Source organism: Botryllus schlosseri, chromosome 9 (genome assembly GCF_051294905.1).
Source record: "Botryllus schlosseri isolate E-star chromosome 9, Bs_hap1, whole genome shotgun sequence".
NCBI classification, from domain to species: Eukaryota; Metazoa; Chordata; class Ascidiacea; order Stolidobranchia; family Styelidae; genus Botryllus; species Botryllus schlosseri.
Genome location: NC_137244.1, coordinates 10,041,618 through 10,068,498, shown reverse-complemented (window position 1 = coordinate 10,068,498; position 26,881 = coordinate 10,041,618). Strand labels below are relative to the sequence as shown.

Genomic DNA, 26,881 nt, shown 5'->3' with positions numbered 1-26,881 from the left:
CTTGAAATTGACTAGTAAATTTTGCTCCGAGTCACGAGTCAATCCGCATTTTTGAAGCGCCGAGTCAAGTCAAGTCAAGTCATTTTTGCAAAGTGACTCGAGTCAAGTCAAGTCATACGAAAAAGTGACTCGAGTCTGACTCGAGTCAAGTCAAGTCATGACTCGAGTCATCCCAACACTGGTATTCAGCTCGCAAGATCACGCTTATCTAGATGTGAATAATAATAATATTAAATATAATAATGATGTGACTCACTCCCGTCACTGCTACGTGGTGGACCTGGAAACTGGCTAATATGATGAGATCATGAGACCTTATACATCCACGAAGACGCATGAAGAGTTAGCAATGTCTTATACAACCACAAACTATATTTGTATCAAGTGATGCAAAATTGTTCGAGGGTTACGATTCCACACGCATCTCTACAATAGTGGGTGCGAATGTGCGATCCTCACGGACCCTAAAGTCAGATATATAGATGGATTTTACCATAGACTTGTTATATAAGAACCATCGTACGTTCTTCTTCAATGCGAAACTTTCATAAAAGTTTTCGTTCATACGAACCTGGAGCTCTCTTGGTGTTCGCACCATCCCTAACAATCACAAATATGAGATGATATGTGTATCAAGTCTTAAAAATTCGTTATTGGATAGTGAAACTTAAAACAGTATAGGTATTTTATTTCTCTCATCAAGGTGCGGCGTGAGCATAGCTTCAGGGGCAACAAACAATACATTTTCATATGTAGGCTACTGATAAATTACTTCCGTCTCTTGGCGTGACAGTCATCAGCACGGGGAGTTTTTCGGGATGCATGGACTACATCGCGATGAAACCATTAGTAAGCACATATTGGAGATAAGCATTCTACATTTAATAGTATACGATACGGTATGAATGGACAGATTGGTAATAAATAGCGAACGAACACAATGATTCAAAAATGATTGCAAAAGCAACCGGAAATACTGCTTCATTATGTTGGGATTACCCACAGTAAACGATAATATCCTCGAATGGTGATGTAGCTTTTTCGTCAGCTGCCAATGAATAATTTGATATCACTTCACAAGACAGAGATTTTCCATTGTCTGATGACTTCAATTTGTAATTGACTGGTAAAGTCTGTTAAAGAAAATGCATTATCTTCGTAACCAATATTTTGGAAATATTACCTAGATCCTATAGAGCTGGATGGTGAAAATGAATATCCCCCTTAGATCGTTAAGAAATGAATACCCTGTTTCGGTATATAGTCTATGGTCCTTAACGAGTTTCATATCATTTTAACGTCGGGGAAAAACAATGTTCGGTCGCAAGAAAGCGACGTCGGAATGGCGAAATCTTCATTATAATTTAGGCTACGAATACATGCTTATATAAAATGCTATCGCGACAGTTATTCCATCCGTTGTAGGTCTATATTCCTTTTATTTACATGTAACTGGCCACGTTGGGCCAATTGAAAGACTACTATTACAAGTTGTTTCGTACCCTCGCTATATTTTTTAATAAGTCGTAATCTTGTGGGATTTTGGACTGATCAAAATTTTATTGAAGAATGAATGAATGATTATAGTAATAAATTCCTGATCTAATCCACTATTTGAGGAGAGTAATATACTTCTTCGCATCGCTAAGACGGAAAAGGATTGGGTTGTACACACCGTAACCAGTCCGAAAGTCGGCTCTCCACGTAGCATGTAAGTAAACGGGCACCGTTGCGTTACGACATGTATTCTTATAACCAAGGTTAGCCACGATAGAGAGGTGCTAAATGCCACACGCTTTCCTGTACACAAATAAAATTCTGGAACTATACGGTTCAGACCTCAATCGGTATCGGATTGTAGATGGGAAGCGAGTGTAGTGTGCTTAGCGACACCGTCACGAAACGGCTCTGCCATGTTTCTATTTGTCGGCAGTTTATCTGGGCTCCTCATCGGAAACCTCACTGTAATCGCAGTGTCTCTAAAAGCTTGCATATTACTGTGGGCCGCGCTATAAGTCGGCAGCAAAGATCCGATGATGGGCACATGAAACGGCGGTAGACTGAGTGGAAGAGAAAGACGTCCGGAAAATTGCATTGAACTGTTTCAAAAATGGCATGCCGTTGAGCGCGAGGTCTCGTAAGGCTGTAATCACTACTGTTGTTTCAGATATTACTAATAATAATAACAATTGTACCAGATTGTGGGTCGGAACTTTCGAAATTAAGGAAGAAATACAAGTGCTCATGCGCTGCCCGCGCATATTTGTACTTACCACATTGTCAATTTTGTAGATGATATCATGAGCTGCGGGAAAACCATCGGTGTAAGTACAATCAAACGGTCGTTGCGATCCAACAGTTCGATTCAATTGGATAGTTCTTAAGTTTCGAGGTGCTAAATAGATAATAATAAATGAACAACTCCTATTTTCGTAATCACTGCTCCCAAATCATGTGATGTTAGTGTGCAATGGCTACAGATCCAAGAGAAGTAGCCTATATTGTTTTTGTCGTATAAATGCGTTTGTTCTTAATATATTCTGATCGATACCAGCGGTTCGTAACCGCCGTCCGCATCTCAATTCTGAAATGCAAGAATTTGGGTGCTTGTCCAATAATATGACAAAGGAACGTCAATTTGTAAATCATTAAAAGGTGTGGAACGTATTTCTCACACGGTTTCGCATTAGAGTAGAAGTTCACAACCGGGGGTCTCCTAGGGGTCCGCAAAACCGTTGAATTTGCATCATGATTGACAATATAATCGTAAGGCAGTTTCGCATCATAACTGATAAAGCTACTTGACTCACATCAACATAATGGCCGTCTGTGTTGAAATATACTATATTGTACCAACGTGTAGACCTACTAATACAAACATATTGCGATCTTGACATGAAGATAGAATAAAAGTTTTTCCTAATCTGTTATAAATGGATTGAAACCGCACCACGGAATTCCGTTTTCTCTAGAGATATCCGTAATCACTGTGCTAAAAATCTTCAAGATGAGCTGCTGGATAGGAATAATTAGCCTGGACGTAAAATGTCCATTAAAAAATCCGTTTCTCAATTTTGGTGTCAAATATGTTGCGATCATAACTGAAGGTGTTGTCGGAAGTCTTGTACGTTATTATTCTATTTGCCTTCACCAATCTTTGTGGAAATGGATTCGGCTCACGTTTATATCAAATCGAACGCGCAGATTTGCAAGACACGAACAGTCGAACTCGTAGGCCTATGTCAAAAATTCAACTACAGAAATTGTTTTGAAATAATGAATATCTCCATAATTTCTAGGTATGTTATGATGTAATTTAAAAAAAATGAATTTACTGCTGTTATCACTTGTCTATGGATAGTTGTACAAGACAAACGGTGGTATAACGATAATTGATCTAATTTGAGCTTGAAAAAAATTGGGGGTCCGTGACGGTTCAAAAGGGGTCAATGAAAACGAAAAGGTTGAGAACCTCTACATTAGAGAATTCATGGCCTACTTTGGGCGATCGTCACAACTGTTCGAGTGTTATAAGAAACTGTCGAAAGGTGGTCTACAACCTGTTTTGGACAACTTCTATGAGACAGTCTGACGGATACGGAGACATTGAAACAAACATCAATTAAGTGACTGTCGGCAGTATAATAGAGCATATGACAAATAGCAAAGCCACATTTCTTTCAGAAGACAACTAACAATGATAATCAAGATTGTGGTCTTTAAAGGGACTACGCAAACTTCGCCTTGCAGAAGCATCAATGGAACCACGCACAAATATCTAGTATCAATAATGCATGCATCATTAAATGACGTTTACACTCAAGTAATCGTTATTAAATTCTGGTTGAATTTTAGTTTTGAAGGTTTACCGGTCCATATGACTTGCTTTGAAGTTTTACCGGTCCGCGAGTTCGACACCGTAGAAAACCACTGATCTATACCACAAGAGACCCGCGACTTATGTATCCCGTCTGTTCAAGTATACATTTAGGAAAATATCACGGTAATTCTTCAGAATTACTACTCAGCTATTGCTTTATTTGCCCTCGAGTTAATCGGAATGCTAACATTAGACAGACTGCAATATATCTATGACCAATAAGGGATGCCTGATATCCGTGTGACTTTCAGGAATCAGTTAAATCATGTGATATTTTTGTACGATGGCGCTTGTCAAAACTGCGCATCACCTGACCAACATTGAAGGTTTTCGCACCCTGACCAGACAGCATTATATGCGCATCGTGCTATTCCGTCGGCTCGTGTCCCATACAAATGGAACAGTAGTTGACCTTCTTCTGTACATGTGCATTTTCCAAGATCATGGAAGCGAACACTTCTTGAATTTTCGATTCTGTAATGAACGATGACACGAAAGAAATGTCATGTTATAAGCATGAATTGACGATATATAATACCACCACTAGCCATATTCATAGTAGCCTATACACTCTTATCACCTTTTACTAGCAGTAATTGTGTATGTTGCGTTTTGACGGGAGGCTGCAACACGTATGGATGGTTTACATGCTGTAATAAAAGTAAAAACGGTGATTAGTTGTATAACTGGATGATTTGAACATTTGTGTCATCTGATTCGGTTTTGCAAAAAGATCATTGACGGTGTTGAAAACATGCCGTGCACTGAAGGTACATCGGAACATCTTTTGGTCGGTTCTTGTATAGATAGCGGCTAGCCTAATCCATTTTTCATTCATACTGCAAACATCTGTTAATGCTGCCTGGCAAAATAAAAAGTACTGTATTCCACCTATGTGAATGGTTTCGGCGATGAAGAAGATTGCTTGGATTAGGATCGATAGTTCCTCATATACTCGAGCTGTAAGGCGGATTCGGATTCTCAGAAATCAATATCCGTTCATCACTGGTATACAGTGAAAGATTCAGTCAAGTATATGATTCTATTTTGGAAGAGAACGAGAAAGTTGTTCAGTAACATATAGTTCAGTGGCTATTATGACCTCGCGGCACCCTGTCGACGGGAATAATCATTCACGGCAACCTAACACGTGGAGTACCTGGAATGACGAATAGAGTATAGTGTTATGTTGCTAGTCAGCCAAGATATAAGTTGGCATTACAGGTTACATAAACAAGCAATATCGGTCTGGTATAAAATGACCATGTCGAAATACCATGAACACTAAAAAAACAACGAGTACACCAAGTACAAGATTTGCCAGGAAGACGACTGCAAATGAAATAAAAATGTCATCAAACAACGTCACGTCAATTTTCACTGTTGTGCAGTCGGAGTTGGAGTCGTAGTTTCGCTAATTCCTCCCCTAATGAAGTCGGAGTCTCAACTTTTTAAGAACTCTTCGGAGTCGGAGCCGTGAAAAAAAACTGGCTGGAGTCGTGGTAATAGTTTTTAAAATGCTCCTGACTCCGACTCGGACTCAAACTTCTTTAATATGAAAACAAGTACTTTCATAGGTCTCTTAAAATTACTAATAATGAATAAAATAGGATTGTTATTTACCAACAATTATTGTTATTAGGAACGATGTGGATAAAATTAGACATTATTTGCAAATTGCAATTCTGCTGAATAGAGGAAGAACAGTGCAAGAAGCATCTTCGTGATAACGCAAAATTACTGATGCAATCACAAATTACTGGTGCAATTTTTGGAATTATGTCATGACACCGTGAAAGCGTAAATAACTCGTTTGATTTTGTTAGGGACAACATCACTTGTAAAATTGATTCAATTATAACGAAACGATGCTTCCTACTTGATAAAATCAAAAATATTTACAGTAAGTAACGTCGACCTTATTTACCACATTTTCAAGCAACACCCCTGTGCAATCCTACCGACACACCGGTTGAGAACCACTGATATAGTAAATTGCGAGCATACTGTGAAAAGTTCAATTCTGAATACGTCGAAACCTTCTAAGGCTATAAGATTAGGACACTTATGCACTTACCCAAGACAGTCAATGTTATATTGTTTGTTACAATTTGTAAATCTGTAAAAAAGCGAGAAATCAACTGGAGTCCGTCGTAGCTTTCCGGCAAGTTGCTGAAGTGCCACATCACAAGTTTTGTACGGTTGCCATGATTAACAACATCGCTGCAACGACACGTTGAATATAGTTGATAGCGAATAATATGAATTTTGTACAGTAAATCATTTAAATATTTGAAAACCGCATCCAGTATGCGAATATTTCTTCCGGTGCATGTATTTTCACTCGTTGTGCACTCCCACCGAAATTCGTGGATTGTCCTGATTTCAATCGCACGGCGGGCAAACTCAGCAATTTCCGGTACAACATTTTGCTTGTACAGTGATTCCCCGGTGGTGCAAATGAGTCAAACGCACGAATGCATATGCAGGATTTCAGCTTTAAGAGCTGCTTGCGCTCCTGGTGACAGGTTTATTATGGTTAAAGCTCGTTAGTAACGGCGGAATGTCAAACGACTCCATCACTCTTTCCTTAACTATATATGCACGGCATTTCATATGGTCACGCCACCGATGACACTATCAGAGTCAAAATAAATAGATGGACGTAACAGGTATCCGTTCGTAGGTGGAAGGCTATGTCAAATACTCGGAGAAACCAGTTAATTCTGCCAAAGTCAAAAGCTCCGTTTAATTCAGAAAAATCTCCGATTAATTAGGACGTAAGCTCGCAATTCCCATCGTTACGACACAATAAATAATATTTCGTTCTCTAGACAATATGACTGTTGATGGTGAAACAATGACGATCCATTGAGTAAAAATCGACAATGAACTCATACAAAGCATTGCCGTTTTAGGCAAAGTTACATCCGTTTTACACAAAAGAATTGTCATTGGTATGCCTACAAAAAATGCCATTTCAGCCCTTCCTCCATGATTTAGTACTGTAATTTTAAGAATTACTGTAGTATTTTAAACCCTATATGTGTGTGTCACACGGTAATACAGTGTGCACTATTTTTTGAATCGTTTGATACCGAAATCCTTTACAATCCTTTACAGTAATTTCCTCTGAACAAGCAAGTGTGGCGACCGGTGTTGCGTATGTGTCCGTAGGTGAGTTATCCATAGCTACTCACCTGCTCCCAGACGCTATGGTACCTCACAATACCAAACTCCGTTACTATGCAACATTTGAGACTGATTTTTGGGGGTTCCAGGGCCCTGAGCAGAGCAAAATTTATATTTCCGCAACCAGCACCGTGGTAGCTTTCGATTGATACACGTTTTATCAAATTAGCAAATCACAAGATGCGGAATTCACATGATATGGAAAATGCAGAATCAATACTTTCCCCAAAAACACAAAGAACTGAAAATCTACTTGTCTCCATTAGTCAAAAGACTACATCCGTTCTTACTAGGACCGGCATTGAATATTCATTCGATATCAGTATCTAATGCCAGTCAACGACTATATAAAACATCGGGCAATGTCATTACAAAGAAAAGGGCAGCCTTGTCGTCTTCCACCCTGGGATCAATTAGCTACATCGATCGGTTCATGGAAATAAATTGCTTGCTAAGTCCAAGTTGGTATAATTACTTCAGATAGGGGTGGGCTTGGTCTCTGAGTTTCTAATTCCTTTTTTGTTTTGTTTCAATGAATATTCAATACCAATCTGTGAATTTTTTTAATGTCATGTTGTTGTGTTGCAATTTTTATTAACAACCTGCGAGTTCTTAGTGTAATGCTTCGTTTTTGCAATATATCCTGTACCCGCAACGTATATCCCAGTGCTGTGTTTAAAATATAGATATTCTCTAAGTACCCAACAAACTCACCCAACTAATTCGATATTGCAAGAATCATGGGAAGATATATACAGCTTAATAAATGAGAGATTTTCAACCTTTCGATCCTTAACCAGTGTCGCTGACCTTCGCGATTTCCACGCAACTGGGCAACTCATATTAAAAACCCCTCCGTGGATTGCTCAAGAACCTCATGTAGACTTATCATTGACAAAACATTCGGCAGAAATTCCCCTGCAGAAATTGTTTTGGTGGTATTCCGAGACCACATTTTCTCGAACTACAGTGATCATACACTTGTATATACGGATGGTTCAAAGACATTGTCAGGATATGGATATGCCGTACACATTCCTCGGTTGAATGTAAAATTGTCTGAGACGCTTCTGAAATGTTTTTTAATATTTTATGTGGAGTTGCATGCCATCAAGGATGCATTATCATGGGCTGAAAGGAATACGCAGTGTAAAATTGCTATATTAAGTGACAGTTTGAGTGCCCTAACCGCCACAGCCAATCATGGATCGGTCGATGACTGCGTTGTGAACGATATATTAAAATACATTGCAGAACTTCAAAATAACAATATAACGATCACGTTCATTTGGATACCTGGGCATGCTGGAATTCGTGGCAACGAAATCGCCGATCAATTAGTTAAATACGCTGGTTCAGGAATGGATTACGGGAACAATCAATTATTACGGTGGTTCTCAACCTTTTTGTCTTCGCTGACCCCTTTTGAACCGACACGGACCCCGCGGACCCCCACGAAGTTTTAGTTCAAATTTAGCTGAATTATCTTGCAATCGTCATATGTCTTGTACAAATGACAAATGGGTTTCTTGGTAATGGTTTTCTCGGTATTGACCGGACACCGGCCGGCGGGCCACATTATCAACTAACACGGGAAACACTCCGCGGGCCGTATGTTGCCCATCCCTGGCTTATAGTTATAAACAGAAAAAAATGACCTCTCTTGAAAATAAGATCATACTTTTTCATGTAGAAAATGGATAGGCTTCTTTAATTTCAAAGCGATTTCTGCACCTGCACTTCCGGAAATACGTGGTCGTGTCTTGAAAATCCGAGCCATCAATTTGATATGAACGAGTGCCGAAAATCCATTTCCACAAATATAGGTGGTGGCGAATGTAATAATAACGCGTAACGCTTCCGACGATACATTTGGTTATGATCGCAACTAAATATGGCACCAAAATTGACAAAAAAAATTATTGAACGTATAACGTCAAGCCTGATCATTTCTATCTAGCTGCTTATCTTGAAGTTATTATGGAAAAATGGTTGAGTATATCACAGGAGAAAACGGATTTTTGTAAACATTTCGAAGTCACCGTGATTGATCTTACTCATCTAACTTTTTCCACAATCCCAAACAAAACATCTCCAAACAGCAACATGTTTGTATCAGTAGGCTATTGACTATTTAGCAATATAATGAGTATGCACAGTAGGATATTTTGTCGCAGATTGCCATTCTAGTGATGTGAGCTCCGGAGTTTTACTATTAATGAAGCGAAACTGTTTCGTGCTTTTCCAAATTTGAAAAAATAAAATAAAAATTAGGTTATCAAACATTTTGACGCTTCGCGGACCCCCTGAAAAGGCTTCGCGGACCCCCAGTTGAGAACCACTGAATTATTACCTCTGCGTGATGCACTGTCCGTCTTAAGACACCATAACAGATGCGAATGGGATCAGATGTACCAAAGCACTGATACCGGAAGAGCGTATAAGAATCTGCGACCACTAATTACCGACGACATAGCTCAAATTGGAACACGGTGAAGAGACGTAATTCTACAGAGACTAACAAGCGACCTTTGCAGACTGAATCAGCATATGCATAAGATCCGTTGTTCTGAGACTCCACTACGTCGGAAATGCAATGCAGAAGAATCTGTAGAGCACTTTTTGTTACATTGTGTGAGATAACAACACCAAACATCATGCTGCGCGAGTGAACCGAATAAGTTAGGAATTGAAAGATGTTCTAACAGATCCCAAGATATTAGATAATGTTGTAGAGTACGTGATATCTTCGGGGAGATTTATATAGTAATAATGATATCGTATGTTGATGTCGTGTTTTAATATTGTATATTGTCGGCTAGGTCCGTATATTGAATTTTGATGTTGGTATACCAATAGTACTGAGCGATGTTGTACATTTGGATAATGCATATTCTTTTTAATAACCAGTATAGAAGTGCCGCACAAAACCTGTGCTGTGACAAGCGCCCCTATCACGATTTGTACTTATAATAATAATAATAATAATAACAACTCGGAACTGAACAGTCAACACAATGACTTGGACTCGGACTCGAGTCAAACGCTATGACTCGGACTCGACACTATATTTCGTGACTTGGACTCGGACTTGACTCGGTGGTGAATTGAAAATGATTTGACTTGACTCGAGTCAAACTATAAAAGTGAGATTGACTTGCGTCTCGGAACCTTGTGACTTGATTACAGCCCTGTTGTGATGTAGACAGCATTGTCAGAATGAAGCAACACGGTGTGTCACCATCAGTGTACGCACAACTTCAGTGTTGTCAGCCAACAACAGCTGCTGTTGAACGTTCTTTGTCCATTCTTGGCAAGCTACTTAGTAAGGACAGACACTTTCAACCCGAGAATGTAGGCAAGTATCTTTCGTTGCACTGCAACAAATTTTCATTATTTCTACCATAACGTGATGTAACTAGTGGAAATCTTCATATGGAGAGATTTCGTTAAAATGCTAGTTTTTTCATGTACAAATTTGTCAGTTTTTGAGCCAAAAACGTTTTGTCAGGCCAAACTACTTTGCAAGGACAGGCATTTCCAACCAGAAATGAAGATAAGTATAGCACAATTTTAACATTATGTGCGAAAACACCCAATTTGCATACGTGAAGTCAAAATTTGGTCAAAATTCAGTTTTTTTAGATAAAACAAAGTCAATTTTTTTTTTAGGTCAAAATTTTCCGTGTTAGGTAAAAAAAATCGCCTTAGTGATTAGTAGTCTTCTCGTCGTTCTATGGTTGGTGGCACGCCAATTCGTGGGAATCTACTGTCAAACGCTTTGCCCGAAATCTTGACGGCTTTCCTATGAGCTTCTTCCAGGCCCATTGTTGTTTTTATCACATTTATAGAATGAGACACTAAAACGGAGCATTTTAAAGATTTTCCAAATTTTGGACATCCCTATACTGTACAGTTGTGCATATTTCATTTAAATTGGTTATGGTCATGCAATTTCGTTTCTAAAAGCGATATAAAACTTCGCCGATGCAAAACTACTCAACGTTACCTGATATGGAGGTTGGGAACTGCCGACTGAACAAAATGAGTTTTTGTCCCACCGCATTCTTTATTGTCTACTATCATCGTCCCGAGGTGAGTGAAATTGCTATGTGTCTGAAATATGTAAACATACGACGGAAGTTGCAGAAAATCATCGGGAGAATAGTAACACCGCCTAACAAACCAACACACAAGTTATAGGCTACTTGGCCATTCCATTCTCGGTGATCTCATCACTGGATCATTTCATAAACATGCTAAACGTCATTTCACAAGAATGCGACAGTATCGCTACGTCGTACAGGGTAACAACAAGGATAGTACATGGAATCTGTCACTATGTATTCCTCCATACAAATTCCATCGTACATACATTCTTTCTTACGACAAGTGACTGGCATAGTCAACATTTAATCAAAATTATGAATTGAATACCATGTTCAGACATATAGTAATTGTGACAATTGGTGGCATGGGGATATTATAGTGACGGAGGATTCGGATAATAACGCCTAGTCAAGAATCACTCAAAACGTCACTATTTTTGCCTATCGTGGTTCTAGATACTTCTGACTCTACTGGTTGTTTAATACCAATCCTATTGTTCCAAATCGAAATCACGTCATCACTGCAACGCATGCTCCAAACAGAAGTGACGCAGGGTTAATAGTTGAATAAGTGTTTATCAAGAAACCATTAAGCTTTTTGAGTTGGCTTATTGCCAAATTTTTGGCGATAACAACAGCTATAGTTAATGCCATCAAATCTATAACAGTAAATGTGTCAATAAATTCATCACATGCGTGGTCGGTCGGTCGATCAATCAAACGACTGAATCATCAGTATTCAGGACAAAACTCAAATGCACTGTATTTATGTGACTGAAATTACAGATGTCACCCAGTTGATTAAATTCATATACATTTATAATGGTCGAAAAGTCGAAAAAGACTTTGGACGCCCCAATTCATACTAACCCCTGTGGAACATCTCAAGGCGAATGCGATGATCATTCGTACATATGGCGTTATAATCGTTACGTTTGACACAATCGTCACGTTAGATCCAATAGAACGAGGCCCTTCATCGACTTGGTACAAATTGACTCGATGACTTTCTGCCAATACGTAAATGAAACATCAGCAAATAATTTTGAATGCATTTCCTCGATTACTGTCAAAATCAAACACCCGTTCTGTGGTAGTATAACCATATTAACCCATTAGGAAGGTTTGAATCAATATGTATTGCACATGCCGCCAAAACTCAATGGTGTGAGCGTTGGTCTTGCAATCCGCACACCAAGTTTTAAATCCTATCCGTGACTTTGCGGCACTGGTAAGAACGATTGCATTCCCAGAACAGGTCCAGATGAGGTTGCGTCAGGAAGGCCAACCGGCCACCTAAAATCTCCAACCGAGGATGTAGTCTTCGTAGCTTATCATCCTTTTCAACTCTTACACGGTAAACGGTGAATGGCAACAAATAAGGTTTTATCGCAACTCCATAATAAAACAGTGAATTTACAGTCTATTACTGATTAAATGTAGAACCGAACGATTTAACGAAGCTCAACAGATACACAACACCTATGAAATCAGGAGCCCGGTATATTTGAGCAATATTAGATATATCTTATATGTTTTATAGGTTCGTCGCTGTGCTTAACTTATTATATATAAACGCCTGGGGGTTCCAACCATACATTGTTTGGGACGGACTTGCGGCAAGACGGTGTGCAATAAACCATGTTACACTGCAACTAATTGCGTTTCACAATCTCTCGTGACTCTATACAGTCCACACCGCAAAGCTGTTTCACCATAGAATAAACTTGAGCTAAACTAAAATTCTATTTTGTGTTGATATAAGTTATTAATAGCCTGATATACATTAAGAACGCTTTGTCAAATACACCTTATGTAAACCAGACAATGGCGTCATCAAGTAACGCGTAGAGTTAACTTTACTTCGTGTTACTTGCATGTAAAACGTCGACATTTTGTACGTTTTTTTATTATACAAATTTACAGATTAATACTAGTGCGCCGAAGGTACTCGCGTATACCACCTGCGATACTTTCGCCTGACACCGGTGGTAAACGTGCGATAATTTGGGAACAAGAAATCTGAGATAATCATCAATCAAATCCTACATAAATTCACTCATGTACAGTAGGGCTCTTCAAAAATGACTTTTTTTCTCAAATCGTACTGGCTACTTGATAAAATTGTCAGATTACCTAACTTAAGCCTACACACAAAATTTGGTTCAATTCCAGCCAGTAACCGCTTTGCTACAGGAAAAGTAAGTTTCTATTTATTATATAAAAATAAATAATTAAAAATTTGATAATTTTCTGTTCAACCCATGAAAGTATTAGGCTGTCAATAGAAACGATGCTCACCAAATTTGGTTCAATTCCAACCAGTGGAAGCGTAGTTATTGCCGTCGAAAAATTTGGATTTGAATAAAATCGTATTTACGGTGAGCACAACTATAATAAATAAACAAAAAATCGGTCACCGTAAATACTATTTTATTCAAATCCAAATTTTTCGACGGCAATAACTACGCTTCCACTGGTTGGAATTGAACCAAATTTGGTGAGCATCGTTTTTATAGACAGCCTAACACTTTAATGGGGTGAACAGAAAATTTTCAAATTTTTTATTATTTATTTTTATATAATAAATAGAAACTTTCTTCTCTTGTAGCAAAGTGGTTACTCGCTAGAATCGAACCAAATTTTGTGTGTAGGCTTAAATTAGGTAACCTAACGATTTTATCAAGTAGCCAGTACGATTTGAGAAAAAAGTCATTTTTGAAGAGCCCTAATGTACAGTGTACACCAGTGGGTATGCAGAGTCAAATTATAATTCTTCCATTCACATCTCATTCACTACCACGATGAGTATATTGGTCGGTTTAAGCATGCATTCCAAACCGCCCCACCAAATGTAATGTGGACTAATTATTTTTTGATTTGATCCCAAATCGCAGGAATGACATTTGGTGACATTTACGACAAAACATGCAAAGTGCGAGTTTCCGGGTCCAAATTTACGCTAATAACTCGTAATACTGTGGGTTGTCTCTTTTGATACTGGAGCAATGGTCAGCTAACATATGTAAGCTCCAATCTACTCTGGTATTACATCTTCAGATATCGTGGTACACTTTCTCCTTGCCCACCGCTGACTATGCCAAGGTTTTCCAGGAAATTATTTCGATATTTTAGCTTTTTTAATGACTTCTGTCCGACATAAGCATATGAAAGTGGCACATGTGTATCAGGGTTACATGTGCAATTGTGCATTGTGCATCCGTATTGTCTGTACACCAAGAACACACAATATTTCGAAGCTGACAGATATGATCCATTCTCGCTTGCAATACTGCAACCATTCAATGTTTCTGTAACATTCTCGAAGACTAACTGAGTGTGTAATTGTTACTGCACCTAAGACATTGCCACTTTACAGAATGCCACACCTTAGGATCCTTTTTGAGGTAACAATATATATCTGCCATTGACTTGAGTTGTACATCGGATTCCTAACTCCTCCAGCAACCCATGGTAACAGTATCATGTCAAAGCCAGTATTACGGTAATACACAAAGCTATCGAAAGTAGCCCTATGATGAAAACGCCGTTTCTCATGATCGAAAGTGAGATATCTTCTAACTTTTGCCAAGTGATATCTTCTCAATTCGAAAGGATGCTAAAAATTCCAAATATTTCTATTCCAAGCCCCGAAGCCTATCTAAGATTATTTCACTTGTGTTGATGGACTACTCTACATTCTGAATCATCTTCGATTTCAAAATCTTCATCAGTAGGCCTGCTATCCCTAAGATCATCTTGATCCGAATTATCGAGCGTAGAGGAGTTTGTGGGCATATGTCGTAGCGCGAATATTTGACGTGATGGAAGAAAACCGGCGAGATTTTTGCAATCAGCACGCAAAAAATAGGTATATATCAAGTGCAAAATCAAAGTCAACTAATTTTCTGTATAAAATTGTTGCCCAGTGTAATAGGTGAAATGCAGTAGCCTACTTTATAATTGGTCAGGCCACGTTGGAATTAGATTTTGCAGTATCGGTTAAAATGTTTTAGGCAAGCCGCAATCCATTGAGGGGATTTTAAGTCCTCCTGAGAGATGAAGTATAGCTAACCAATGTATAAGGTTTAGCCGACTGGCTGCGTAACTTGAAAGTCCTGTCCTGCGCGTACGAAATCTTCCGGAATCCACATATATTACTGAACAAGGCATACCGGTATGAAGTTTATTTCAGACGTTGATTCAAGTAGGTCTAGCAAATGAGTCTTCTGATTCTCTCAAATTGAGCATTTTATACTTGAAATAAATTACGACAGGATGTAATATTCGATAGCCAGAATACTGCGCGATAAATACATGAGATATAAAGTTCATGGTTGGACGATCATGGATTACAAGAACAGAATGAACGATGTCTCAACACTGCTTCAATACACAGCTTATTTGCAACACAGTCAATGATCTTTCCACAAAACTGAACTAGATGTCACAATGTTTGAATCATCCAGTTATACAATACATCAATGTCTTTACTTTCATTACAGGATGCAAACCATCCGTGCGTGTCGCAGCATCCCGTCAAAACGAATCATACACAATCACTGCTACTAAAAGGTGATTATCATTGTACTGTCAATATTGTTAGTGTTGGGCATCATATATCATCGAATGATGGTTATATTGTGACGTTTCTCTCGTATCATTGTTGATTACAGAGTCGGAAATTCAAGTGTACGCTTCCAGGATCTTGGAACATGTAATTGTACTGAAGAAGGTCAATTACTGTTCCATTCGAATGGCACGCGAGCCGACGGAGTAGCACGATGCGCATATAATGCTGTCTGGTCCGGTTGCGAAAACCTTCAATGTTGGTCAGGTAATGCGCAGTATTCATAAGCGCGGTCGTACAAACAATATCGCATGATTTACCAGTAACTTCGATTGCGTAGAAATTTTTCAGAATATACGCGTTTATATGAGGAATACAAAATATTCACTCGGATCTGAAGCCTTTGTTTACTACCATAACAGAATAAAGGAGCAATGATTACGAAAATAGTTGCTGTTCATTTATTTTTGTCTATTCAGCACCTCGAAACTTAACAACTATTCAATTGAATCGAACTGTGGGATCGCAACGTCCGTTTGATTGTACTTTTACCGATGGTTTTCCCGCAGCTCATGAAATCAGATACAAAATTGATAATGTGGTAAGTACAAATATGCGGGGCATGGGCACTTGTACTTCTTGCCAGATAACAAGTTCGTAATCCACAATCCGATGCCACTTGAGATCTAAAACCGTACGGATCCAAAATCTTCTTTGCGTAAAGCAAAGCGTGTTGCATTAGCATCCTGCATTTAGCTACAGGTCACACGGAGAACCGACTTTAGCATCGGTTGCGGTGTCTACATTATGTCGTCACACCATTATCTTGCCGTCCTAGTGTTGCGACGAAGTCGGTCTATACTCTCCTCGGATAGTATTCCGAGTATCTCAGGAATTTATTGTTAGTAACTCACTATCCGTGCTCAACTGCTCATCCATTGGTTTGTCAATATTTATATCAGATCAAAATAACGCAAGATTGCGATTGAAAAAGGAAGCGTTCGAAACGACTTGTACTAGTCTTTCCATTGGACACCCACCTTGGCCGGGAACATGTAAATAAAGGCATGTCGCTAAACACTGAATGAATATCTATCGTGATATCATAGTGTTCTACGATGGTGTGGACACAGGCAAATCTCACGGTTCAATGCGATTGGTCTGCGTCAGACTTTCCATTTGACAAAAGGCAATTTTACGGTAATTTTTGACTGGCTTCCCGAGCGCGAAAATTGATAAAATTATAATAAATCGAAAGCTACCGCTGTATTGATGGAGAAAATATGAAGTTCAGTCTGCTTGTGGTCCTGAAACCCCTTAAAACCAGCCTCGAATGTTGTATTGTAACGAAGTTTGGTATTGTAACGCATGAGCGAAAAAAGTGTGCGACCACGGATATTGAACTTGAATTTTTGTGTCGTATTTATTTTTCCGTGTAACCTGTATAAACTGGTTTCTAACTGACGTTTTCACTTCTGCAAATAACCAATTTTTGAAAGTATTTCCTACTAACAATCTCAACATTTGTTGGAAATGTGCTGAATAGTACAGCCATTTTCCGGATGAAACCTTGGCTTAGAATCTAGACAATTCTCCTGAAATATTATTTCTCAACAAAATGCATTATCTCTACAGACTTTACCTCCCAAGTACACATTGAGGTCATCAGACAATGGAAAATCTCTGTCTTGTGAAGTGATATACAATTTTTCATTGGCAACGGGCGACAAGGCATCATCCCCACTCGAGAATATTATCGTTTACTGTGCGTATATTCAATAGAATGTAGCAGTATTTTCGATTGTTTTTGCAGTAATTTTTTATTTTTGTGTTCTTTCACTATTTATGACAGAATCTGATGTCCATATCTTATATAGGCTACCTATGCTATTCATTGTAACATGCCTGTCTGAAATCTGTGTTTACTAATGGTTTTATCAGTGGCGGCTCGTCCTATAGGGCAACTGGGGCATTGCCCCACCTAAAATTCTGTTCAATAACAATTCTTTACCATTTATAGACGCACAGCAATCTATATATACCGAAATCACAGCGAATTGTAAATGCCCATATATAGCGAAGTCTCTGCGAAAATCGAAGTCTCTACTGCGTTTTCGCTTTGCGAATGCCTAGCCGGGGCATGCACCGGTAGCGCTCAAAACAAGCTTTCACTGTCTATTCTCTCAAAGCCGCGCACAATAAAGAAACGGTGATTTACTCTCTCCTATTCATAAAATTACCGAGCAACCGGGGCACAGTAGCTCTGTGCCCCTAAGGTGTGATGTAACAGTCGTATCTTTAGCTGAACTCGGTTATTGTCACATGCGTTTAGTCGACCTTTGCTGGTATAGGTCGATTTTGATGGTGTTTCACACCATGAAAACTCTTGAAACTTGGTATGTCATGTCGTGATGGTGGTATTTAACACTGCCCCAAGTTTCAGGGTTTCTACTTAAAGTTTAGGGTAGTAATTCCGTCTCCGAAGTTGAGTGTGTGCTGATCCGTCATGTATCGCAAACAGATTTTACTCAAAAGCCGGTATTGGTATCCATTGATTTTGACGATGTTCAATACTAAGATCGGTTATGACATTTGGCACGGTAAGTCTTAATGTTAGTATCGAACGCTGTACCAAGTTTTAAGTTTGTCACTGAACTTTGATAGTGGTAATTTCGTTTCCTAATTCGAGTGAGAGCTGACTCGTCATTTATCGCTAACAGATTATACGCAAAGCCGGTATTGGTCTCTATTGATTTTATCGATGCTCCTTACCTAGATCCGTCTTAAGCTTTTGCACGGTATGTCTTGATTTTAGTATCAAACGCTGTGACAAGTCTCAAGGTTGACACTCAATGATTGGGGCAGTGATTTCGTTATCAAGGTCGGTGTATCTGCGGTAACGTTAACTGAGATGATGATATCATTCTCAGTTTCCATTCAAATATTTACTTTGATATTATATTCTCCAATGTCAATTTCACCATGAAATTGTGGCCTTCAAGCCATTTGCTTACAACACCCTGTCGAGCGCGATAGCTATTTAGTTTTCGATGGCGGCTAACAGCTGACCACTCGATCAGCCTATTCCTCAGTAAATTTTACGCAAAATTCGGTTTTAGTCTGTTCGCATTAATTTTGACAGTGTACCATACCGAAAAGGGCCATGAGGCCACTTCTCGATGATGTCATGGAACAGTGTACTAAATATAAGGCTTTCATCCACGTATTTATTCGGTAATATATTTTCCAAAGGCGATTTCGCAGCAGACCTATAGACAGTAATAAATCCGTGTGTGTCGTGTTACAGTCTCCACTTTCAAGGCCAAAATCTCCTATGCTGTACCGAGACCGAATGTCCGAGGCTGCTATTCTTAGTTCTTCAGAATGATGTTTTGGGTGCAATATGACAGGCCCAATCTATGAAATAACAATTGCGTATCCGTCCGAACTCGTTGACCTTTCCAATTAGGCTTACGCTATCTCTCGAGTTATAGTCATTTCCAGGTCTAGTGCGAACATGAACCGTGTTGCATATTTGTTCCGTACGCCGTTTACGCAGTTACCACACTTCAAGTCACGGCTCCCCGGCGGACCTCTCGCGGCACATACGTTAAAATCACTGTTGCCGGCAAATTCATGTTACCGTACCATCATCAATTTACTTGTTTACGTTGGAAAACGCCATTGTGACGTCATCTTAATAAAAAGTCGCTTGCAGCCCTTGCCCCACCACCCGATATCGTCACGAGCCGCCACTGGGTTTTATGTTTTTATTGTATTCCGATGAAATCGCATTGATTTTCTCAACTGACGACTGTGACTAGGGTTGCATTTAAAACAAAAATCAATTTAAAACAAACATGTTTAAAACAAGGCCCTAATTTAAAACATGTTTTTTATTGTTTTAATTTTGATTGTTTTTAATGCATGACGTCACCAATATTGAATTGTGACGTCATAGTGGATTGACATTGACAATTGAACATATAGGATAAATATAGCTCCTTTGACGAAATATATGTACTCTTGCTGTTGAACCGACTATTTTGAGGGTTCCAACCGTCCCACATCGTGTACGACAGCTATATCTGGTGGTAAATATGCATCAGACATGTTACGTATTGGGTACAATTGTGATGGGCGCGTTCTATATGTCATTACATGTCCGTAAAATCGTAGCATACTACTGTAATATTAGAAATGCATTCTTTTTCAATTATTCGGCGTTTGTCGAGAGATACCAATAAAACTCTGATTTTTGTCCTGGTCCAGGAAGCTGGTTATTTTTTATTGAAGGTCATTGAACTGTTATGAACTTTCAAGTTAGATTGAGCTGAAGAGCCGAACACACAGTATCGTGACTTTCATTGCTCGTCTCATTTACTTAAGAGGCAGTAAATAAGAATTCCTTAGAAACAGAACACTGGAGCAGCGTATCATAAGGTAGCGAGCTCTAATTTGTCTACTCTCGTTGATCGTTTCGCGGGTTATTTTCAAAAACATCATGCAAAAGCCTCAACGCAAATATGTGGATTTTTCACCGTCTCCACAAACCGGAGCTTCCGGAACCTTCGTGTCATCTCTCAAAAATGATTTTTGCCTGCAAGCATTCTTTACTCACGAAAATAGGCTGTATCCTGGATAGGAGTGCTGAACAGTTCTTAAGACCTGGTCAGCCAGGCACTAGTAGACGTTCCTGTACAACACGCAACAACTTGTTTAGCCACGAAGTGTTTTAGTAAAATATCAATGAGATGGAAAACAGTTGCCTTTTTAATGAGACACTTGATGGCCTAAGCTATAGTAGCCAATTTGATGCACATCAGAACAAAATATTCCTATATTTTCGGTTGGTTTGTTCGAACGAAATTTATTTTCCAAAAATAGTGCGAATGGAGCTCCAAAAGGTTGAAAAGCACTGTAGGCAACTACGTGTACAGTGTTGCCTATTGTCGCATTTGCTTTTGACTCATTTTCATGATGGTTGGCACTGGATTGGCACGTTGGGACTATTTTGGCCCTTTCGACTTTCTTCCAGTATCACAAGTAAAATTTGTTTAACAGCACATTAGATCAGTAGCAAGTGCTGTTTACTCGTGCACCTAAAGGAGTATTTGATGTTAGAGTTCGACAAATATGGATTTACAGTAGGCATATAGTTTCTTACGTCCCATGAATCGTAACTAAGCAATACCGTACATCGAGATAATAGGTCGCAGGTCATTTTATCTTCTGCGCAAGGCAAAACCCACTTTGTAATGCCAACAATCAGTGAGGCTGAAGTGATGCTCTCCCTTTCTTGGACTGATGAACACAGGCAAAGACTAGAATTGTTGAGGCATATATATAATTCGTGATGCCACTAAGCTAGCAGATCGATTATAAAGTTTGCCTTATTCGACTTTGTGCCGCTTTATTTTAGTATTGTGAACTTGACAACCCTGTGCAGAGCAAGATGAATTCCGCCAAGATGTACGATATTCCCACTGAAGCCTAATTTTAGCATAATTATACTGTTGAAGCTACTTTCACTTTACATAGATCAGGGACGGGCAACATACGGCCCACGAGCCGGATCTGACCCGCGACGTGATTTTGTGCGACCCGCAGACAGATTCCGGTCGTACATGATAGCGTCGCCCGCAGCCACAGTCTGCCGCAATTATCCGTTGCACTTGCTTACTACGTCAAATTATCGTGACTGTAGGTGATTCAATTTTTTATCCGGACACAAATAAATGGGATTGCTAGGTATGCCTTAGTTCTTTATTTTCGTTGTGTCCAATATGCAGCCAGTATTCGAAGAATCTGTTGACACCTTTCATCAACCACAGATGTATCATTGATTTCAACAGCTATTGCAGCACATTACGTTACGTTAACAAATTCAGTGAATACTGTTTTGGTCTCTATGATTCACACCTGAAGTTGAAATTAAATTCGAATAATCCTTGTACATGTGGACAAAAACGCGTGTAATATATCGACTCAGGCATCCGGCGCGCCAAGTACTTCATTTTCCCATATCCTACCCGCCGACTGGAAAAGTTGCCCGCCACTGCTAGATGGTAATTTCGAGCAATTAAGATAATTAGGCGCTTTTTTAGTCAGTTTTGCACTATGTTGACAATCAAAGCGTCCCACAGTATTGGCAACCCTGTTTGTGTAGGCTAATTTTGCATGCGGGCCTAAACGGCATCGGTCGGACACATGCAACATGGTTTCACGTTGTTGTGAACCCATACACAGCGGCACATTCTTTCGCAACTGGTATTGGGTTACCAGCTGGATCCGTTACTAGGTTTCTATTTGTAGAGTCTTTTTACATTTAGTCCCGGCAGTCCTGAAATCGATGTCATTCGTTGGTCTTACCTTGCCACGGTATCACTCAACGGTCATTACATGATATAGCCCAGAGGTCTCAAACACGCGGCCCGCGTGCCGCATGCGGCCCGCGAGAACATTTTCTGCGGCCCGCGACGGGATTTTCAAATTTCAAGTATTCGACAATATATTCAAGTGCCACATATCTTTTTTAGGTATAAGAACTTAAATTTCACCCCAAAACTACTATAAAAAAATCACTGAAATCTCATCAAACTACACTATCACATCACTTTTGAAAGCTACCATGCGGTAGAAGATCAGCTATTACGTCACATTTTCAGTTCGTGATGATGAAACATGACACGTTGATGATTTGTGACTGAAAATTGTGATTTGGTTTAGTGCAACTTTCGTAAAATCACTCGATTTCTGATTGATTTGGTGATTAAATAAAATTAACTTGAGTTGAGGCGGGTCAAACGGTAAAATCAGAGAAGGACTTGCGACTCGGAACGGTCACTTGGTAATCCTGCGGACGCAACAACTTACGAAACTGTCACGAGGAATAGTAATATATCAAAAGGTCGTAGCTTGCGTTGCGTAAGGTATCTAGCTAGCAGTATAGGTAGTAGTACGCTCCACAACTGTAATACCCCAATGAATTCAGTGGCGATAGGACATTTCTCTTCCAGGGGTTCTTAACCAGGGCCCGTAGACCCCTTCGGGGTGCGAAGCACCACATCAGGGGGTACGAGATGCACTGTGTAATTAGGCCTATATGCCGTGGAACATTTTTTGGCCAATTTAGTCAACTGGAAAATGGTCTTCGCGCTACGCGCGATTTTATGTGAATGGGCTTTCTGCTTTTAATATAGGTAGGCCTACCATCAGAAATTGTGTTGAAAATGAACAGTGGCTACCTACGAGAAATCTTATTGGAAGCACGAAGGGTAGCTACGGTCGCTAAGGTTAAGAAACAATGCTATTACCATGGCTCAATAATAATTTTATTTGAGTTGTTAGTGATATATTCCAATAATAATCATCAAAGGCAAAATCTAACGCTGATTTAATTTGACTTGCGCGTTGACAGTAACAATAGCCTACTTATCACGACTATATCAAAACCCGGATTAGGCTACACCGCTCAACTGCTCTGATATCAGATCAATCTTCAGTAGATTTCGAAATATTCTACATAAAATTGTGGCACGTTAAAGGTCCCCTAGCTGCAATATTAAAACCCGACAGTTTGACGATGTCATGATGCACCCTCTTGCATGATGTCTATAACTCATTATTTTAACAAATTATGCCCGGCACAAAAATAGTTTTATTCAAATATTTGAAAATGTGATTTTTTCTGTGTCAACCGTGAATAATACAATAGTAAATTAAATTTCCACGATGTTTGTGGAATGTCTGTCTGCAAGCTCCCTTCAAAAAGGCCTATACTTATTAGTTATACATTGAATATCCCTATTATTGATGCTACGGCCCGCGGCGTCATCAAAACTAGGAAATTGGCCCGCGAGCACATTTGAGTTTGAGACCTCTGATATAGCCTAACACAGACAGGCCTGCATGCTGTTACTATTGAGTAACCATCTAAATTGTGCGGCGGAATTTCATGAAAAACAATAGGAATAGCTCGAGTTGCTTAGGCCTACATAGAAATACGTACAGTAAGAATTTCATCATATCTTGTACCTTTTGCAAGACTAGCAATCGCAGTCAGTGTCATCAAAATCGATAATACTTTTCGGAATGATCCGTATGTCGCCATATGACTGGCTAATAAATCTTCTGCAACTTGTAGAAGTCAACGGGAAATATATTCGTCGCGTTTAAAACTTTATCATATCACTTGCATCCAGTATCAATGCTCTGGAACATTTAGAAACCATCATTTTAATATGTCGATTACCATTCCCCTTACCTACGTATCCTGATAAAACCAATCTTAACTTATGCGGTATCACGCAGGTAACGTTTATTTTGCTAGTGGCTCCGAAACAGACCGATGGTGGCGCGTGTGCCAAAATAAGCACAGACAAGACAAGGGTGTAACTTAAGCTGATGAATCAAATGCCCTGTTTGATATTATGTCATGGAACAATATCATATGCATAAATATTATACTATCATCTCGCACCATGTTCTGCTATTGTGCCGTTGAATATGGTGATTCCACTTGCTCGCAACAACTGCCTTTTCCAGATTGATGTCTAACCCAAAAGTCAGATACTACAAGCATCGAGAGCCATCCTTTCGAATTCCAGCTGCAGTGCAATATAAACAATACGCTCCTTTCATTTCCGTTTCTTCCGGAAAAAGTGTATAGCTTGCACATTGCCGATACTCAGCGCGAGGTATACGAACCTTGGTGACTAATGCCATAACCACTGTGGTGGGGAATTTCGGGCTAGCAAGAAGGTTTTCAATGAAGGCACTTTTACGCAGCGAAAAAAAGATTTATTGTTTGAATCTCAAATGTGCAAACATATTGTTTTGCTCCAACACCAATTTGCACCCAACGTATGTTGTTGACATATCGGCACCGGCGATGGTAAGAACGTTCAGTTCACGCTCGTGTTCTGTATTCATACCTTGATACATCAGTTGTTATTTGAATGAATTTGTTTTTTAGGAATTTCAACTTGCTATTATTTGCCCTGTCGTGGTGGCAGTAAAAACGGAAATTCAACACAAAACTGAGATGGTTCTTGCTTCATTTATAATGACCACTAATTTTCGAGACTTTTGCTAATAATATGACGCGCTTCTGTTTGGGAATAATAAAATGGCTCATTTTCGCCAGAGAACAGTTTAAAGCAGTGGTTCTTGAACTGGGGCGTGAAGGCCCCTGAAGAAGGGGCGAGAAACTGCGGTCAACTGAAAATATTTCCGCTCTCTGCGCGATTTTCCTCCAAACCATGGTTATTGCTCTTCGTATAGTCCAGTGGTTCCCAACGTGGGCGATTTGGCGGCCTAGGGGGGCGAAAATAACGAAGGGGGAGATAGGAGAGCGATAACGGACGAAGGGGGCGAAAACAACGAAGGGGGCGATAGGGGGGTGATGGCGCGTCAAAACGGCTATATTGGAGTCGGGACCGTAACTACCGCACCCCAAACCCCCCAATTGGCGGTGGGGGGCCCGAAATCGAAAGAAGCCGAAAATTATTTCGTGAATTAACATGAATGATAGAGTAATTTTTCAGACATTCATGCGACTTTTTCAAAGATTTTTCGCGCTGCGTGGGATTTCATATTTTCATGTAACTTGTTGTTGGGGTCTCCGACACCCAACAAAAATAGGCATGATTTAGGGAAATGGGAGACTTCGGCGTCGGCCATTACTGCGTCACGACGCACCAAGACATATGAAGTTAGAGGCCATGTAGCATGCGACTCCGAGAAGTGTGCCAGAACGATCAGCAGCGAGAAGACCTTGGCCGAAAAAGAATGCAATTGTGCTGACCGAAAACTTCGATATATATACATATATGTTTAATTGCCCATAGGCGCCTCAATGGCCGGCGTCGAATGTTCCTGTCCTGGCGACCTTAACACTACAGGACAAATGCCATCCCGCAAGGAAAAAATTGTTTGCCAGTAAAGAAATATCAATATGAAATCATGTGCGTCTATTAGTTTGGTACGTTTTGACGATTTCCATATCTTCTGACATAGCAGATATAGGAGGTCACGAAATAGAATCATGTAAAAAAGTCAATATAACAAGATGTTTAATTATTATTTAGGGGTCCTACCTTTTCCAATATACCACATCGACCATATTCACCGATTCAAACATGAATTATATAAATTCGGCGTTTAGGCGAAATACGGTGACTCACCAAACAGTACATGCAATAGGGTATAGCTAATATGTAGCGACAAAAAGCCCACTGGCTGAGGGGGGTCTGGGGTTTGGTTTATCACCATATGGGACCAAAGACCAACATTTTTTTTCGGGGGGGGGGGGGGCGACGAAGTGCTGTTTTTCGGTTCCCAATATTTGGAGGGCGATGATCGGTGTGGATCTTCAAAAGGGGGCGATGAGTCGAAAAAGGTTGGGAACCACTGGTATACTCCTATTATCAGATTTGAGATTCATCTCATCAACAGTCATAATTTCCTTGCCATCAAACTATCCATTGGCTTTGCTAGAAATTTGGTTGCATTTCGTGATATGACGATATGGGGGGAGGGGGTTGAGTGCGCGAAATTTGCCACTATTACTCTGTCTTCCATGACTCCTTGAATTGGATATGTATATCTACTAGGGATGGTGTGAACGTGAGGTTCACGTTCGCGTTCTTTGTGTGAACCTCCGAAATTTAGAGGTTCACGTTCACAAACGAACCTTGGTACTGCACTGTGACCTCTTCCACGTTTCGACACTGAGTCGCGTCCAGCGTGGAGAAAATGTTCAATTAGCATAAATCTGCCCCAAAATAGTATTTTCAATGTTGATTTACAAAATAGATTTGAGCCTACTTAAAGCCGTAAAAATTCCGAACATTTCGAAAATCTGGGGTAGATTCAAATTATATCTTGGATGTCGTCGCACCGTCTTCCGCCACGCAGACATAATGCATTGGGGACGTTCGGACTGTTTTGCCACTCGGACATTATATCTGGTGTAAATTCTGACTGTGATGCGTCACGCGGAATCATTTGTGGTGTATATTCGTCCTGTAATGGCAACCTGGACATCATGACAGGTTATGTTCGGACTGTCTTGGCGCTGTGACATCATGTCTGGGCAGTGACGTGCGGTGAGCTTCATGGCTGGTG

The 26,881-nt window shown here is 39.8% G+C and overlaps 3 protein-coding genes across 3 annotated transcripts in view; 1 reads left to right on the top strand and 2 right to left on the bottom strand.

The window, feature by feature from the left end:
- Nucleotides 1-12,982, bottom strand: part of LOC145446043 (uncharacterized) — a 43,635-nt gene extending 30,653 nt beyond the window's left edge. Inside the window, exons 1-6 of the mRNA XM_080324228.1 lie at nucleotides 12,052-12,982; nucleotides 11,082-11,188; nucleotides 5,958-6,103; nucleotides 4,461-4,530; nucleotides 4,191-4,354; nucleotides 1,004-1,133 (exon numbers count right to left, since the gene is read on the bottom strand). Of these exons, the coding sequence (XP_080180354.1) occupies nucleotides 1,075-1,133; nucleotides 4,191-4,354; nucleotides 4,461-4,530; nucleotides 5,958-6,103; nucleotides 11,082-11,188; nucleotides 12,052-12,087 (582 nt within the window). The 5' untranslated portion in view covers nucleotides 12,088-12,982 and the 3' untranslated portion in view covers nucleotides 1,004-1,074. The remainder of the gene's footprint in view (nucleotides 1-1,003; nucleotides 1,134-4,190; nucleotides 4,355-4,460; nucleotides 4,531-5,957; nucleotides 6,104-11,081; nucleotides 11,189-12,051) is intronic.
- Nucleotides 1-24,174, bottom strand: part of LOC145446037 (uncharacterized) — a 96,196-nt gene extending 72,022 nt beyond the window's left edge. Inside the window, exon 1 of the mRNA XM_080324223.1 lies at nucleotides 23,789-24,174. Within this exon, the coding sequence (XP_080180349.1) occupies nucleotides 23,789-23,864 (76 nt within the window). The 5' untranslated portion in view covers nucleotides 23,865-24,174. The remainder of the gene's footprint in view (nucleotides 1-23,788) is intronic.
- Nucleotides 15,387-17,542, top strand: LOC145445936 (uncharacterized). The gene is made up of 4 exons (XM_080324092.1): nucleotides 15,387-15,756; nucleotides 15,858-16,018; nucleotides 16,231-16,352; nucleotides 17,387-17,542. Exons 1-4 carry the CDS (start codon nucleotides 15,626-15,628, stop codon nucleotides 17,531-17,533), a joined length of 561 nt encoding a protein of 186 aa, XP_080180218.1. The 5' UTR covers nucleotides 15,387-15,625; the 3' UTR covers nucleotides 17,534-17,542.
- Nucleotides 24,175-26,881: the final 2,707 nt, after the last annotated feature.